The 19141-nt window shown below is 44.3% G+C and overlaps 1 protein-coding gene across 1 annotated transcript in view; it reads left to right on the plus strand.

Annotated features, from left to right (window-relative positions):
- Positions 1–16971, plus strand: part of LOC140729417 (uncharacterized) — an 80361-nt gene extending 63390 nt beyond the window's left edge. Inside the window, exons 7-9 of the mRNA XM_073049132.1 lie at positions 2313–2411; positions 8226–8304; positions 13585–16971. Coding sequence (XP_072905233.1) covers positions 2313–2411; positions 8226–8304; positions 13585–13873 — 467 coding nt within the window. The 3' untranslated portion in view covers positions 13874–16971. The remainder of the gene's footprint in view (positions 1–2312; positions 2412–8225; positions 8305–13584) is intronic.
- Positions 16972–19141: the final 2170 nt, after the last annotated feature.

The following is a 19141-nucleotide window of genomic DNA, read 5'->3' on the forward strand; positions in this document are numbered from 1 at the left end:
ATGGGCTGAGTGGCCTAATTCTGCTCCTATGTCTTATGGTCTTATAATAAACTAACCAGCTGTGACACAGCCTGTCTCTCTGTGGTGAAGAGCAAAGTTTCTCAATGACAACTAGTGTTACAGTTTATGAATCTGTCCAGACAGTTTTGGGCTCCATATCTACGAAAGGATGTGCTAGCATTGGACAGGGACCAGAGGAAGTTTACGAGAATATTTTCAGAAAGGAAAATGTTAATGCACAAGGAGCCTATGAAAGCTCTGGGTCTGTACTCGCTGGAGTCTAGAAGAATGAGGGCTAGCTCATTGAAGTTTTACCAAATATTGAAAGGCCTGGATAGAGTGGATCTAGAGAGGATGCTTCCAATGGTGGGAGAGTCTTGGACCAGAGAGTACAGCCTCAGAACAGAAAAACATCCCTTTAGAACAGAGATGAGGAAGAATTTCTTTAGCCAGAGGTTGATGAATCTGTGGAATTCATTGCCACAGATAGTTGCGGAGGCCAAGTAGACCAGAAATTACTACTCTGGAGGTCCTGTTACTCAGCTCTCTGCCTAGCTCTCTAAATTCTCTTTTCAGGACCTCTTTGCTTTTCCTTCCTAGGTCATTGGTACCAATACATACCAAGACATCTGGCTGCCCTCTCTACCCCTCCAAAAGGCTGAGGACGCGAACTAAGTCATCCCTGACCCTGACAACTGGGAGACAACATACCATTCAAGTGTCCCGTTCATGTCTACAGAGCCTCCTGTCTGTTCCCCTGACTATTGAGTCCCCCATCACTACTGCTCCTCTCTTCTCCCTCTTTCCCTTTTGCACCACGGACCCATGCTCAGTGCCTGTAACCCAGTCTCCTTGGCAATCTCCCTGGAGGTCATCTCCCACAACAGTATCCACAACGGTATACTTATTATTGAGGGGAATGGCCACAGGTGTGCTCTGCACAAACTGCTATTCACATTTCCATTTCCCCTGACAGTCACTCGGCTGCACATCTCCTGCAATTTAGGGGTGACTACTTCCCTGTAACTCTGATCAATTTTCTCCTCACTCTCCGGTACAAGATGAAGGTCATCCATCTGCTGCTCAAGATCCCTAACGTGGTCTTCAAGGAGCTGCAGCCAGATGCACTTCATGCAGATGTAATTCCCCAGGAGACTCTGGGTCTCCCAGGACTCCAACATCTGACATGAAGAAACATCTAGGTATGGCAAGAGAAACAAAGGGAAACTTAACAGAAACTTATCCAGAGCCAATGCCTCTTTCGAGCTGAATCCTCCTGTGAGCCAAAGCCTGACACTCCTACTCTCACCACTGGCCTGCTCCCAACAACGAAACATGAGGATTTTCATGCTTGTCCCTTCTGTACTTTTAAACAAGTGCTGCCAACCTGTGAGAAACTTTGTCACTGTGGCCTGCTCCTGCCACTGCTTGGGCTGCCGGAATGAGCCTAAATGCCCACGAAGGTCTCCTTTTAAACAAGCGCTGCCAACCTGTGAGAAACTTCATCACTATGGCTTGCTCCTGCCACCAGAATTCACTCGTCTACCTTACCAGGAGCAACTTACAGTGGCCAGTTAACCTCCCATCTCACTCGTCTTTGGGATGAAGGGTGAAACTGCTCACGGGGGAACCACGCAATCACAGGGTGAATGTGCAATCTCTGCACAGATGGCACCAGTGGGTGGGCTGACTCAAGCTCGTTTTAGCTTAAAAAAATAGGATGTCCTTGTTCTTTCATAAGGACTACTGAGACAGAGATAGAGATAGATAGATAGATAGATAGATAGATAGATAGATAGATAGATAGATAGATAGATAGATAGATAGATAGATAGATAGAGAGAGACAGTGAACTAAGAGAGAAAAGAGAGAGGGAGAGAGGGGTGGGGGAAGAGGGGAAACAAATGGAGAGAGAAGAGGAGAGAGAAACAGAGTGAAGAAGGAGAGGGTGAGAGACTTGGTGGATGAGAGAGAACAAAGAGGGAGAGAAACAGATCAAGATAGACAACAGAGAGAGACAGAGAGATGCAGAATTAGAGAGAGCAATAAGCCAAGTGGATTTTTGAAACAAACAGTAACATCTGAGGAAACATGTGCTGTTGAAATGCATGTGCATGAGGATTTTCACATCACTGGAACTATGAGGGAGCATTGCAGTCTGGATCTCACAAATCCATGTCCTGGAGTCTCAGGAGATGCAACTTAATTTGCATTTGGGTTCAAGTATTTTTCTGTTGATATGAGTTATTTGCAAAATCTTGCCCCTTTAACCTGGAATTCATTGTTTTTTTTTAAATCCCTCTTGTCTCAAGCTCAGCCTAACATCACTAAGGGTTCAGATAACAATCTACCGACAGAGAAGCAGCCAGAACCACCAGCTATGGGAAAGAAGTCTGCTGAAGCACCGCTGGGTAAGAAACTCACTCACATTAAACCTCTCCACAGTTCCCCACTCCTTCCGGTCAAACTTTTCCAAAAAGTCCATCTTCACTGAACTGAGGGGACACCTAACTCAGTTAGCCAGGAGAGAACTTGAACCCTGAGCTGAAAGCACTAGCCAGCAGGTTGTGTCCTTGAGGTTCGTTGTGAAGCTCATTACCCCTCTGCATTGCCTTTGCACTCAGGGTCATCTTGTGAAAGCATTGGAAATGCTCAAATGAACCGGACCCATCTGAGAAGCAGAGCTAATGTTTCCAGTTGAAGAAATTTGCATAACTTTGATTTGTTGAATTCCCATTCTGCTGTGCAAAGACCCCAGCCAACCTCCCCCACACTCTTGTGTGGAGTCCATGCCACTCCTCTTGGGAAACTCCATCTCTCACAAGAGGCCCACTGCCCACTGACTAGTTTTTGCTCGGAATCCCTATAGCCCACTGCCCCATTCCTGCAGGAAACCCTATGACCCACTGACTGGTTCATGCTGGGAAGCCCTATCATTCACTGACTAGTTTCTGCTGAAAGCCTCATTGACCAAATACAAGTTCCTAGTGGGAAACCCCACCAGACATTGACTAATTTCCTGTCAGGAAATCCACTGAACAGTTCCTGCTGTGAAGCCCATCACCAGTTATCCACGTTCTTCCTCACACCCAAGCTCAGGTAAGGTGTCGGCAGCAGTGGGTGATGGAGACAGACATAGAGTTCATAGAACTAAGGCAAAACAGCAATGAGGTGATAGACTGTGTACAGATTATAGTGGAATAGACACATACTATCTTGAGGCAAATTAGTGTGGAGAAATCCCCAAGGTCTGACAAGGTGTTCCTTCGGACCGTGTGGGAGACTAGTCCAGCAATTGCAGGGGCCCTAACAGAGGTATTTAAAATGTCATTAGTCATAGGTGAGTTGCTAGAGGACTGGAGGATAACTAATATTGTTCAAGATGGGCTCTATGAATAAGTAAGGACATTGTAGGCAGATAAGCCTGATATCAGTAGTGGGTAAATTATTGGAAGGTATCCTAAGGGACACAATATGTAAGTATTTGATAGCCAGAGCCTGGATAGGGAGAGTCTCGTGGCTTTGTGCATGGTGGGTCACGTCTAACCAATCTAATAGTTTATTGAGGATGTTACTACAGGAAAGTTGATGAAAGCAATTCAGTGAATGTTGTCAATATGGACTTTAAAAAAATCCTTGACAAGGTTCCACACAAGAGCCTTATCAAGAAGGTACAGTCGCTGGGCATTCAGGATGTGGTAGTAAATTGGATTCTGCATTGGCTTTGTGGGAGAAGCCAGAGAGGGGTAGTAGATGGTTACCTTTCTGACCGGAGGCCTGTGACTAGTGGAGTGCTGCAGGGATTGATGCTGGGTCCATTGCTGTTTGTCATCTATATCAATGATCTGGATGATTATGTGGTTAACAGGATCTGAAATATATGTAGATGACACCAAGATTGGGGGTGTAGTGGACAGCAAGGAAGACTATCAGAGCTTGCAATGGGGTCTAGACCAGCTTGAAAAGTAAGCTGAAAAATGGCAGATGGAATTTAATGCAGACAAGTGTGAGGTGTTGCACTTTGAGGGAACAAACCAGGTTAGGACTAACAGTGAATGGTAGGACGTTGAGAAGTGTGGTAGGACAGCGGGATCTGGGAATACAGATCCATTATTCTTTGTAAGTGGCTTCACAAGTAAATAGGGTCATAAAGAGATCTCTAGGCATATTGGCCTTCATAGATCAAAGTATTGAATACAAAAGTTGGAATTTTATATTGAAGTTGTCTAAGATGTTTGAGAGATTAAGTTTGGAGTATTGTGTGTTGTTCTGGTCACTAACCTACAATACAACATACAAATCGTTTGTAGATATTAAAACTACACCTGTGAGAATCCCTGCAGCATCTGGTGACCCTGTAATCTCTGTCTCAGAGGCTGCTGACAGAATATACATCCTGAGGGTGAACACTCGCAAGGCGTCAGGCCCTGATGATACACCTGTAATGGCATTGAAAACCTGTGCCAACCAACTGACAGGAGTGTTCAAAGACATCTTCAGTCTCTCACTGCTGTAGTCAGAGGTTCCCACCTGCTTCAAAAGGACAACAGTCATATCATTACCCAAGAAGAGCAGGGTGAGCTGTCTTAATGACTATCACCCAGTTGAACTCACATCTACTGTGATGAAATTGTTTGATTGGTCATGGCCATTTGACCATGGTCAGAATCAACTCCTGCCTAAACAAGGACCTGAACCTGCAGCAATTTGCCTATCATCTCAAAAGGTCTATAGTGGATGCAATCTCACTGGCTCTCCACTCGGCCTTGGATTACCTGGACAACAGCAATACCTACGTTACCTGTGTCAGGCTGTTGATATTGACTACATCACAGTCATATCCTCAGTACCTCCCTCTGCAACTAGATCCTTGACTTCCTCACTGGGAAATCACAGTTAGTGCAGATCAGAAATAACATCTCTTCCTCGCTGACAGTCAACCCTGGCGCACCTCAGGGGTGTGTGTTTAGTCCACTGCTTTACTCTCTCTACGCCCACAACTGTGTGGCTAGGCACAGCTCAAACACCATCTACAAATTTGCCGATGACACAACTATTGTTGGCAGAATTTCAGATGGTGACAAGTAGGTGTACAGGAGTGAGTTAGATCAGCTGGTTGAGTGGTGTTACAACAATAACTTTGTACTCAACATCAGTAAGACCAAGGAATTGATGATGGACTTCAGGAAGGTGAGGTCAAAGGAACACATGGCAGTTCACATTGAGGGATCAGCAGTGGAAAGGGTGAGCAGCTTCAAGTTTCAGCGTGGCACCATCTCTAAAGATCTATCCTGATGCAAATATAAAGGCACACATTGGCCTTATTTTTTATTTTAGGAGTTTGAGATTTGGTCTGTCTCCAAAGACTCTCACAAATTTCTGCAGATGTACCATGGGGAGTATTCTAACTGATTGAATCACCATCTGGTATGGAGGGGCCACTGCACAGGATCGAGAAAAGGCTGCAGATAGATGTAAACTCAGCTAGCTCCATCATAGGCAATAGCTGCCCAGCATCGAGTGCATCTTCAAAAGGTGATGCTCAAAAGGATGGCATCTATTGCTGAGGACTCCCATCACCCAGAACATGCCCCCTTCTCATTACTACTATCAAGGAGGAAGTACAGGTGCCTACAACACACATTCAATGTGTTAGGAACACCTTCTTCTGCACCACCACCATATTTCTAAATGGACAATGAACCCATGTACTCACTACCTTTTTTCCTGTCTTTTTGCACTACTTATTTAATTATATATATGTACCTTATTGTGATTTATAGCTTTTTTATGTATTGTAACATACTGCATCCTCAAAACAGCATATTCCAGCCAGTGATATTAAATCTGATTCTGATTCAGTAAGATTGAAAGAGAACAGAAAACATTACAAGGATGTTGTCGTTACCTGAGGATGTATGTTATAGGGAAAGGTTGAATAGGCTAGGAGAGGTTGTTTAATAGATGTATACAAAATTATGAATAGTGTAGATGGGGTAAAGGCAAAAAGGCTTTTTCTACTGATGTAGAGTTAGAGGTCAGAGGTTAAGTGTGAAAGGTGAAATATTTAAGGGGAACCTAAGGAAGAACTTCACTTCTTCACTTAGAGGGTGGTGAAAGTGTAGAACTTTCAGAAGTGGAACCAGCAGGAGAGGCTCGAGACTGGTTCATGTTGCATGTGTTCCTGGATTTTGTTTACTTTCTTTTTTGCTGGTTTTGAGTGGTTTGGTGTACTTCAGTGAAGAATACTTGCTCAGAAACCTGCAGTGGGCTAGCGGTGTGACACTGAACTGAATACTACTGGACTCCTGCTTTGATGTTTGATATTCTATGTGTTGTCCACTTGCTTTTTGCCATTTGCACAATTTCTTCTTTTTTTGCGGGTAGGGTGCCTGATGTTTTGAATGGGTTCCATAGTGTTTCTTTGTTCTGAGGCTGCCTGCAGGAGGACGAATCTCACAGTTGTATTCTGTATGCACGTTTTGATAATAAATGTACTTTGAATGTGGGTTTGGTTTCAACATTTAAGAACAATTTGGATTCATACATGGATGGGAGGGCTAATGAGGGCTATGGTCAAGGTCAGGATCGATGGGACTAAGCAGCACAACAGTTTGGCATGGACTAGATGGGCCAAAATTCACTTTTCTGTGCTGTAGTATTCTATGACTCTACGGTTTCTAGCAAGGGTCAGTCACTGAGTGATGAGGATCCTATCAGTGGCCATGAGGATCTCTAGAGGATACAGTGATTGAGTGTTGGGGACTATAGAATCTAAGCATCACTGGATAATGGTATTCCCATCTGAGGGAAATAACTAAACAATGAAAATCCCATTGGATCTACCTCTGGCTGGTCATGATTCCAACATGGAGCATTTACTTAGATCCCAGCAGCAGTGTTGCGGAATTTCATAAACCCCAGCAGAAACCACTCATGAGTGATAAAGATTCCAATAGGAAGTATCACCAGGGGATGAGGATCTTAACCAAAAGACTTCACTGAGTGATTAATATCCCAACTGGACCCAATTACCAGTGATGAGTGGTGTACTTCTCAGCAACTGTTGCCCCAGGAGCAGTCACTGAGTAATGAAGATTCTCAGTAGGAATGTCACTGAGTGATTGGGTACCCACCATTTCCAACAAACATGAGTTGGCAACTTACCATCCATTCTAACTCAGAGTTGCCTTCTCCTTGCTTCTCCTGAGCTGTGGCAGCCACCTTAGGAAGCAAACACACTCCAGAATCTCCCTAGGAAACTCTGATGATCTGCCATCCAACTGCTTGGAAATCCATATAGTCCAATATAAGGCTCACTCAATTGTCCAGAGGATTATCCAGGAGTTCAGAGGGTGAGCTGGGGGTCCATATTGCTGGGGTGTGCAGCTGGAGCTTTAATCTGGACTCGAGTGCCAGGGGTCAGGGACACGAGTGGGGTTGTAGTTGGAGTCAGAATCCAGAGAACTTGTGTATTTTACACTCCCTTTAAAGTCCCTGGATTCACTGGAAACTGCATTCTACTGTTCTGTAATTCAAATGTTTCATAGCTTGCTATGGCAACTGTTCTGATAGAGCCTGCAAAAAAGTTGCAGACACAGCTCAGCATTTTATGGAAGTATACCTCTTCTCTATGTTTTCTGTCTTTACTTCTCACTGACTCAGTAAAGCAACAAGAGAATCAAAATCCCAACCCACCACAAACATTCTCTCTTCTCCCACTTACCCTCCCCATCCCATCAGGTAAAAGATACAGAAGCACATACACCAGGCTCAAACCTGCTTCGATCCCACTGTTAGAAGACAATTGAACAGTCTCCTGATGTAATGAGATGGACTCCTGACCTCACAGTCTACCACCTTACCCTTGCACATTACTATCCGCCTACACCTCACTTTCCGTGTAACTAACACTTTATTCTGCATTCTGTTATTGTGTCCCCTCGTACTACTACAATGTACTAATGTGTTGAAATGACCTGTATGGATAGCATGCAAAACAAAGTTTTTCACTGTACCTTAGGATGTGGCAAGAATAAACAAATTTACCAATTATCGAGTAAAGAAAGCAAAATAACAGTGTGGGAATAACATCCAGTAATCCAGCAGCACCAGAATCCCAAGGGCGGCAGATGATCAAAGTTCTGCTCGCATTGCTGTCTGACAAGTGTGCTGTTAATGAGTGTTCTGGGCTACAGCTGGTGACCTTCTTCTGTCTTTTCCAGACTGGCTGATCGTAGCAGCGATAGTGGTGTCTCTACTGATCATCCTGCTTGGGGGAGTGATGATCATCTACAGCAAAAGGTGAGCTGGGGCAAAATAGACAGAAGTCAGGGGTAGCCCTGTCTTGGGGATGTGGTCTCCAGTTTGCAGAGCTCCACGACTCTTGTGGGCAGGAGGAAAGGTGGACAAAGTCTCTCCTGGGGCATGGAGTCAGGGCAACCTCCCTAATGCAGCCCAGAGCCAGGACCTGATTCAGAGGCTGTGTATCCAGACAGATGCTCAGGATGTTTGGCTCAGACCCCCCCCCCCCCCAACACACCCACCCACCAAGCTTGATACCCAGTGGGTGAAGAATCATAGTCTCTACCTCTGCCAAGATCTGCTTTCTGTATCTACATACCCCATCCAGCTGCCACCTGTTGTTGAGTATAGACTTCACATCTGTAGTTGGCCGCACACTCAGTAGGTCCCTGACTGTACTGTTTACATTTCCATCAACTGAGCTATATGCCCAGCATAGACTGGCTGGCACAGAACTTCCTTCAAGTCCAATGATTCTACTTCTTCCCATTGTTTGGATTTTTCATTTGTCAGCTTGCTTTTTGACCAGTGATTGTAAAGTCATAGAATAATAGAGTTGAACAGCACAGACACAGGCCCTTCAGCCTTTATGTCCATCTACACTAATTCCATGAGGCTCTAATCGCTTCCCTTAACCAGAGTCCTCCAATCCAAGAGGCATCCTGGTAAATCACCTCGCACTCACTTCAGTGCAGTTACACCTTTCCTTTTGCATGGCAAGCAGAACTACACATAATACCCCACGGGGGAGCTTTGTATGGTTGCAACATAACATAATTCTTACATTTTATGCCCCAACCTACGAAGGCAAGACTGCCATATGCCTATTTTACCTGGTCTGTGTTGCTGCTTTAAGGGAACTATAGACTTAAACCCCTCGTTTTTTCTGTTCATCAACCTTACTTATAGTCCAACTTCCCAAAATGCATCACCTTGCCCTTGTCAGGATTAAATTCCACCTGTCAATGGTCCATCTTTCCATCTGATCTACATCCTGCAGTAGCCTTAGACAATCCATTCATTCAGATGGCTCTGCCATTGCCTCATCCTTTCCAAGATTCCTTGCCGATTTCTTGGGAATTAAATTACATGTTGCACCATCACTGTACTGTGGGCAAGATCTGCCCATAGTATGTAAACATCTCTGTTGCAAGACGTATTTTTTTTAACAAGAGTAAAGACATTCAGCGAGAGAATTTGAATATTATCTCTAAGTTCAAAGTAAATTTATAATCAAAGTACGTATACGTCACCATATACAACCCCAAGGTTCATTTTCTTATGCGCATGCTCAATAAAACCATGATAGAATAGTAACCATAATAAAATCAATGAAAGACCGCACCAACTTTGATCACCTTGCACTAAAAAGGACTTTTCTTTCTATTCTACTTGTGTTCTTTCTTGTAAAAAGTTGTGTGTAATTTAGGTTTAAGTTTTTCATGAATCAGACGCACTTCATGTGGATGTGCCCAACAGTGGGGAGAGCAGTCGCAGGAAAGCAGCATCCAGCATCGGGGACCCCCGCACCCAGGACCTGCTCTCTTCCTACTCCTACATTAGGAAGAAGATACAGGAGACCAGGACTCACACCACCAGGTTCAGTTATTATCCCTCAACCATCAGGCTCTTGAACCAAAATGGATCATTGAAATGTCCCACACCCTATGAACTCACTTTGAAGGACTCTTCATCTCAGGTCCTTGATATTTATTGCCTATCTATCTATTTATTTATTTATTTATTAAGTATTAATTATTTATTTTTGTTTTTTCACAGTTAGTTGTCTTTTGCACACTGGTAGAACACCCAAGTTGGTTCTGTGCCAGCCAGTCCACACTGGGCATATAGCTCAGTTGATGGAAATGTAAACAGTACAGTCAGGGACCTACTGAGTGTGCGGCCAACTACAGATGTGAAGTCTATACTCAACAACAGGTGGCAGCTGGATGGGGTATGTAGATACAGAAAGCAGATCTTGGCAGAGGTAGAGATGATGGTTCTTCACCCACTGGGTATCAAGCTTGGTGGGTGGGTGGGGGGAGAGGCTGAGCCAGACAAGCTCAGCATCTGTCTGGATCCACAGCCTCTGAATAAGGTCCTGAGAGGAAACATTACCCAGCGAGGAACAATGAAGATATCCTGCCAGATTTGAGGTGCCTCAATACCAAGAGTGGACTTTATACATTGTGCTTGGAGCTGAGAGTTTGTTTCTAATGACCTTCAGTGGTTCTCTAGGAGATTTCATTGTCAGTAGATGACTCAGTGATCTGTACCTCTCCTGAGCAGTTCCAGTGAAAGTGGATCAGAGGTCAAAAGGGTCCTGGTGAGAAATGGTTATGTCTCTAGAGAAGGACAGAGTGCCTCAGAGGCAAAGACTATCCATGGGAGAGATGGTGGACATTAGGATAGAGTGGAGAGAGAACAGTTAACGTGCAGCGTCTAGAGACTGAACTTCAAACAGATGGCGTTCTTCACAGATCAGCTGCTTTTAGAGTCAGGCTGAATCCAGATGTAGCAGAAGTGAAGACAGTGATGGAAATGGCATTCCTGATGGTTGTGCCTGGCTCCACAATGTGTTCTAGGGTCAACAAGTTCCTGCTGAGTGGAACTAGGGAAGAGGACCAGGAGGAATGTTGGGTGGACATCCAGGAACTGTCAGTCCAACAGTCAACACAGGGCCAGTGAGGATGCAAGCAGGCACTTCAGCCTGGGGCTTGAAGCAGCCAGAGCCCCAGGCATTGTCCAGCAATACTGAGTTAGGCCAGGAGACACTGCCTGTCCCACTAGGCTTGTGTTTCCATCACTATACCAACACTCCTGATAAATATATGGAATGGGTGGAAGAGAATAGCCAACAGTCCTCACAAATGTTTGTAGGGACTTGCAGTCAGATGCCTTGCAATTCCCATAACAGCCGATGATGCAGCTAGTCAGGGCACTCATGATGGCATTCCTAGTTGAGGTGAGGAGAGCCTCACTCACTTCAGTCTCCTCAGGAAGAGGAGTCGCTGTTGTGCTTTCTTGACCAAAGAAGTGGTATTGAGAGACTAGGTGAGATCATCTGTTACGTGAACTTCCAGAAACTCTGTGCTTCTGTCTCCACGGAGGAGCTGTGTACTTGCAGTGATGAGTGGATTAGCCTGCACCTTCCCAAAGTCCAAAATCATCACCTTGATCTTGTCGATGTTGAGACTCAAGTTGTTGTGTCTGCACCATTCTACTAGGTGCCTATGTCCTCTCTATATGCCCCTTGTCATCGGTCATAAGGCCAGCCAACAACTGTTGTGTCATCAGCACACTTGATGATTCGTTTTGAACTAGGTCTAACAGTATAGTCATGCCTCAGCAGTTGGCTGAGCATGCAGTCCTGGGGGCCGTCAGTGCTGAGAGTGATGGAGCTATAGATGTTTCTGTTAACACAGACACCCTGCAGCCTTTCTGTCAAAAAGCCCAGTATCCAGTTACAAAGAGAGATGTTATGACCCAATGAGGACAGTTTACCCCACCAGTTTCTGAAGGATTATCCTATTAAATGCCGAGATGAAGCCGATAAATGGCATCCTAGCATATGAGGCACCTGGAATGGGTCCAATGTAGCTGGAAGATGGGATTTAATGCGATCCATAGCCAGTTGCTCAAAGCAGTTCATCATTGTTGAGGTCAGAGCCGCTGGATAGTAGTCATTGGGGCAGTTTACTTCACCCTCTTGACCACTGGGATGATGTGGTCACCTTGAAGTCTGAGGGGGAAGTGGACTGCTCCAGAGAGATGTTGAAGATGTTTGTTAAAACCTCTGTTTACTTGGCTGTACAGTCCCTCAGCATCCAACATTATCAGGCCCCGCAGTTTTACGTGGGTTGACTCTGGCTAAGGACTTTCTTACATCAGTTGCAGCCAGACAGAGTGCCTGTTCCTTGGGGCAAAAAGGAGGAGCGGGGGGCTTCCTCACCGGCATATTATTTCGTGCATCAAACTGAGTGTAAACAACGTTCAGCCTATCAGGAAGAGAAATGTCACTGACGTCGATGCACTATGGTCTGAAAGCCCCCTTGTGCCTCTCGTGGCACAGAAATGGCTGTGTAATCTCTGTGAATAATCTAGTTCTGTCTTGTTGATAGCATGGGAAAGCACAGCTCAAGCTGATCTGGAACTGCCTCATCCCCTAATATGACAGCAGGATCCTGATCTCTCAGCTGTGCCTGGACCTACGCTGTCAGCCACGGCTTCTGATTTCCCCTCACGTACTTAGATGTGTTTAGTGACGATGATGTTCTCAATACACTTTTCTATGTAGCTGGTCACAGATATCGCATATTATGTTAATTTGGTGGTCGTAGGCGGCCACTTCCCTGAACATACCCCAGGAAAGTTGATGGGCTTGTGTGAAAAATAAATTACAAGATAATAAGGGGAGAGGGAAAGGCACTGATTGGATTGCTTTGCTGGTGGCCAGCATGGATACAATAGGTTGAACAGCCTTCCTACGTGCTGTTCCTCGAACTCTCTCTAATCCCTGTGTTCCCTGTATCTTCCTGCAACAGGGGTTTCCTGGTATTTGCAGACTCTTCATGCGGAGAGACTTCCTATACTACAGCACTTGATCTCTGCATATGCGACCTTGACACTTTTCCAGGGTTTTCTCTTTTTGCTGGATTAGTCTGAACCCTCTATGTAGTTTGTATTGTTTGGGCTGTCTGTGCTACCTGGGCTCTTCGTATTATCTAGGGTCTCTGTATTTTCTGAGGTCCTCCTCTATTTCCCATTTTCCCTGATCCCACTATATTCCCTGGACTCTCTGCATTCCCTAAATCATCTGTTCCTTGGATTCATTGTGTCACCTAGCTTCTCTGTATTCTTGCATTCTACCTATCTTCTTTATTTTCTGATGTTTCAGTGTCCTTTGGTGACCAGTTACTCTGTCTAGTCTCTCTGAAAAGCTAATTCATCCTTGTTATTCAGCAAACACGAGGAAATCTGCAGATGCTGGAAATTCAAACAATAACACACACAAAATGCTGGTGGAACACAGCAGGCTAGGCAGCATCTATAGGGAGAAGCAATGTCGACGTTTCAGGCCGAGTCCTGACGAAGGGTCGACAGTGCTTCTCCCTATACATGCTGCCTGGCCTGCTGTGTTCCACCAGCATTTTGTGTGTGTTGTTCATCCTTGTTATTACCTTGGCTGCAATTCCAGCAGTGATCTTTGACACTGAACAGCATTTCCATTACCGGAACAATGCTGTAATTTTAAAGTAACATGTCTGTAACTTTTGTCAGGTTGTGCGGAAGGAAGAAAAGTCTCACAATAACCAAACCAGGAGAGGATGGTGTCACAGCCATGGAGAAAGGAGCCAGCAATGGAAGAGGGGAAGATGCGGCTAGACAAGGTGAACTGAAACCTGAAGCAAAGGAATCTGACGAATGGATCCAGCTGATTGATAAAAATAACTTGGACATCATTCCTGAATCTACAGAGGCCGCCAAGCTAATGAGAAGGGATGAATCTGGAGAACTGCCCAATATAGAGGTGACAACAACAGCACAGGATCAAGTGAACTGGAGTTAGGCAGGAAAGGAGATGATATTGGGAACCATTCCTCTCGTCCCCACACACTCTAAGTGTAACTGACTTGGGTGCAAGCATACTAAATCTGCCCATCAGCCTTTTGATCAGCCCTGTGAAATGCCACCTAGTGCCAATATTCATGGTTTGCTTGAAGCACTATCAGACCGTCCTAAGGAGAGAGACTTTGGTTTTCCTGTCAGACTGATGCACTGTTTCATTGAACTCTATTGTTCCCACCCTTGCGTTGAACCATTTGGCCTTTCTCCAAACTACACTACTCTTGTTTATAACCATTTCACTCCAGTGTCAGACAAAACTGCTGTTCAGTCGGGTCAAGCCCTTGTGACATCAGACAATGCTACTCTTGTGTTTGATAGTGATGCCCTTCCATTGGATTGCATTGCTCTTGTGCAGGGCTAGTTCACTTTGGTGTCAGACCCTCATGCTATTGTGTGCATGTAATGTATCATTGTGAAGACCTTTAGCCTTCCTACCCCAATTATCTTCTCCCCTCTGGATTTCCACCTAAACAATGGTGGTTGCTCTTGAGGGACAAGGAGATGAATACACCCTTGTTATGATGTACAAAGATACAGGAGGAATGGAAATCATTGGGTCTACATTCAGCTCTTTCCCCCTCCTTTAGATGGCAGGTTGAGAATCCTGTGTACTGGGAGAGACTAGGGCTCTTGCGCAGGGGTGAGTGAATGCAGGGGAGGGTGCAGTCAGCCCAGCTACCTTGCCCAGTCAGAAAGTAAATTAAGAATTAAAATGTAGCTCTACTTGGGACTCAACACATGCAATATTGGACTCAGGTCTAGTCCCTTGTGCACACAGTACTTTTGCATTCATGAACTGAAGTTTGACTTCATTCCAGTGAGTCCGTTACCAGAAAGAGTTAAAGCAGAATAACTGGACTTGGGATGGTTCCATAACAATGCAATGTTAACTATCCCCCTCTGGGACTGAACCTATTTTCTCTGCGAAGGTCCAGATTTATAAACCCAGGAACTCTTCATCCAATTTCAGCTGTTAATTCATGGGAACCTAATGGGAGCAAATTAGCAATCTGATCATTAATTCTGTGAAAGTGGCAGGAACTAAGTAGAACAAGGAATGCTGCTCTGAAGAAAGCCTTACAGGATATTGTTTAGCAGAGACAGTAGTTCAGAACTGAGGGCATTGCTTGACCAGTATAGATTTTATCTGAGGTATAGATGATGCTCCCTGTCTGATAAAGAGAACCTGCTCACCCATTCCTGCAATCAAAGGAGCATTTGGCATTCCTGAAATCAATCACAAGTTGATAAATTCCACAGCTATCACTAACCATTCTCAGTTTAGGGATTGTCACATTCAGTAATTAATGGACAAGTTGCTAATTTCTCACTGCCAATTGGTAAAATGTCTAATTCCTGCAACCTGATGGTAACTTCTGAATCTTATCAGTCAAATGATCTGTTATAGAACCAAGCAGTGACGTGATCCAGCGCCAAAATGGATTTAGGGTATTTCAAGTCACACAACTAATCAATAATCTGAAAAGTATAGTTTACATTTAAACAGCACATTCCTTGTACAACATCCCAAATCACTTTATAGATAATGATGTCTCATTATTTTAAAGATGTTTCCAATGTACAACAGGAAAGCAAGCTGCCAATTTATGCACATGTTCCCACAGTGGGAGTGGTTATGCATTTAATAGTGATGTTATTCCACTCTCACATCAATCTGAAGGTGCTCTTTGATCACAACAGCATGGTATCCCAGTGACACACCTGTCTGGATGTGTTCAGGTGTCGAGACACCAGGCCAGCAGGGAGCCACATTCATAAAATACAAACTCCCTATTCCCACAGCTGATTATTAAGAGGTCCCATTTTCACAGTCCAATTTGACGGTAAAGAACTTATTCCCTGAACTAATCAAAGTATCCCATTCTCATAAAATGATTTGCAAAGTTTCATTCCTTGAATTATTCATTGGAGTGTCACAGTGTGCTGCTGATTCACAAGGTAAGTCATTCCCACAGCTGGTTCATTCCCATTCTCATAATCCATCAGTCATTTGTTCATTTAACTAGTTGAGTGCCCAGTTCCCTCAGCTGATCCAGAAGAACACAAAATGTACCCCAAGTTCCAGAAAATGATGAAGATCCATCTGTGTAGAGGAGTTGAAGTACTCTGCCAGCCTCAAACACCATATGTTTGAATGCCATGTCCTATACGTCCAGTACTGTTGGAACATGAAGGGACAATTTCATCCAACTGCAAGCTGTAGAGGCTGTATCCCATGTTGTGGGAAACAAAGGCCTTATCTGTTATTAGATGTGCCAAATGATTACTGCATCAGTCAGATAATATGAACATATCCTGTCTCAGCTTTTCCTTTTCCCCACCATCTCCTCTCCCCAACTGCCAGCCATTGCATGCCCTTCCCATCCATACCCTTCCTTCCTCCCATCTGACCTACTTTCCGCCTTGCTTTCCCCTAATGTGGGCCTTACTCCTCTCCCCTCACTCCCCAGTCCTCCACCTCAGTCCTCACCACAGTCTGGGCCATCCTACTCAACCCCACATCCCCCTCTGCCTGCACACTCTGCCAGCATCCCACCCACTCCTCCACCCTCACCACATACAGTCACCCACACACAAACCCTCCTCCCAAGCCACTACACTTACCCATTTACTAACAAACCTACTGGGATCATCCTGCCCACCCTTCGCATTTCCTGGCTTCCATCACAATCCAAAGCCATCCCATATGGACAACCCCAACTCCCCCAACATTATTTACACCCGCCATCTGTCCTTCTTTCATTGCTCAATGGTGGTTATCACTTTGGGCTTCAACTCAATGGTGAATGACAACTGCCTCAATGAATAGAAGTCAAGCGTGTTCATCAATGGGTGGCTGGAAAGAGACTGACTGTCTACAGATAATTGGCACCCATTCACTGTACTGTATATATTACTATGCTCATCCTAGGCACAGACTATCACTGTTTCAATGGCATATTTATTCAAAACAATTCATAACCTGTACAGTACTTGATTCATGGAACCATTTGGATAAAGGAAAACAATTCACACACATCTGTGTTTGTGTTTTTGTGTAGGGGTGTGTGTGTGTGTGTGCATGTGTAAGAGAGGGTAGAGATGGCTGCTTGAATCCTACAGACTGGTGTTTTCTTAATCTGTTCAAGGCCAATCTGCATATTTCTGAACTAGCATGAAAATTATGAACTCCCTGGGGATATCTTGTAATCTGCAGGCCATAAAGAGAAGCTTCCAGGGGCCTGCTGTCAGTCAACACATTGAGAATGAATTCTCACCACATTTTTTTGGGATACTTAGTAACAACATGAAAGCAGGAATATTAACTACTTTTGAGACACAGGAGACTGTAGATGCTGGAGGACTGCGCAGGTCAGGGAACATTCATGGAGAGAAATGGACAATGAACGTTTCAGGTCAGGTTCCTTCATCTGGAATTATCCATCTCCAGATGAAGCCAGGAAGTCAACTGTCCATTTCCCCACCGAGTTCCTCCAGTGTTTTGAATGCAACAGCAAAGGTTGTGATCTGTTTGCTTTTGAATGACTTCGATGATTAAGAGGACAGTGATATGTTAAGTTCCTCAGATACTGTTTTGTAGATAGTTATGTGTATTGTTTCAGTTGTGCATAGAAATATTGCTTAGGCACAATTTCCCAGATTTGCAGCATCATAATTACATTTATTTACAAGACTAAATCATATATTCAAAACAACACAAGCACAGAAGACAGAAAGATGGAAATATTCACTAGGTCAGACTGCAATCTGTGGAAAAAGGACTTAACATAGCGGCGTAATTATTCAGGTGTGGGACAGACAGAGACCAGGGATTCACAGGCTAAGGTTGGCCAGACCTGACCCAGTGATGAGCAGGAGAGTAGCTGCCCAATTATAAAATAGACACAAAGGACTAAAGGTGCTGGAATCGGAAGCAACAAACTATCTGCTCGACCACTGACCTCCTCCAGTCGATCGTTTGTTGCCCAATTAAAAGAACTCTGCTAGACATTCCAAAGGAGGCAAGTATTTCAGCTAATGTTCTTCAAGGATATAGATATAACAATGCAGGAAGATTTGGAAGCATGGGGCATGGGGGAGGATTACCCTGTAGACAGAGGAGGACAACTAACATGAACCTACTAGTGAAAGAGTAGCTCAGTGTGAGATAAGAGAGAAACCTCCGAGAGTACATTGAACCATCCAGAACAAATTCTTCCCAAATTTTCCTGGGATACTTGTATTAACAACAGAATAAAAACAAGCATATTAAATACTTGCTAACAGACAAAATTGTGTTCGACATATCTGATTGCTCCAAATGAATTGAAATATGATGAGCAACTATGTGTCTGTTAGCATTTCCATATTCCCTTACAATATAGGAGACCATTTCGTCAATGCCAACTCACAGCGCAATTCCAGTCTCCACTAATTTTCCCAGTAACCTATTTTCATTTTCCCATCACCCCCACGCCCCCATCAGATTCGACTGCTCACCTACACACTCAGGATCATTCACTGAGGCCAAATAACCTGCTGGTCTTGAGGTTGTAGGAGGAAACTGTCGATTATTTACTGTTCCCTGGCAACCATTTCTGCTGCTTTCACTGCTTTACAGATAAACTGAGAAATAACATTAAGCATGACATGATGAGATACAAGTATTTATTTTGGGTCTTTTGTGTATTTTAATTGGATTCCATGAAATTGATAAGCCTCTACTGTGTGGCTGTTAGTCTGAGTTTCACAATTCCATTTGAACAGGATAGAGTTATGTATTTATATAGAAGTCATTCATTGTGATAACCGAGTTTCATTAATTTTTGATGAGACTTGTTAAAGTCACTGCTGCAGTTTTGTGCCTCTTACTTTCTCTTGGTCTGTTTCTGCCTGTCTATGTGTTTGGTCCTCACCACTTCCGGCTGTGTACGTGACTGATCTGAGTGACACTGGGAATATCAGATCCAAGTTTGTTGGATTGTGATGGGAGGATGAATTCTGGCTGAGATTAGTTTGTTTCAGTGCACCAACACAGCCTCTGATGAACTAATGAAAAAATAAAGCACCTTCTACTTGGCATAAAGCTCAAAATTTACCAAGCAGCATGATCCCTGCTTTCCTATGCATATCTGAGAGCCCAACTGCCTGCCACAGGGATCTCAAAGTATCGACAAAATGCCAATGCTAGTGGCATACACTTTGGCAA

This window comes from Hemitrygon akajei, chromosome 6 (genome assembly GCF_048418815.1).
Source record: "Hemitrygon akajei chromosome 6, sHemAka1.3, whole genome shotgun sequence".
Classification (NCBI taxonomy): domain Eukaryota; kingdom Metazoa; phylum Chordata; class Chondrichthyes; order Myliobatiformes; family Dasyatidae; genus Hemitrygon; species Hemitrygon akajei.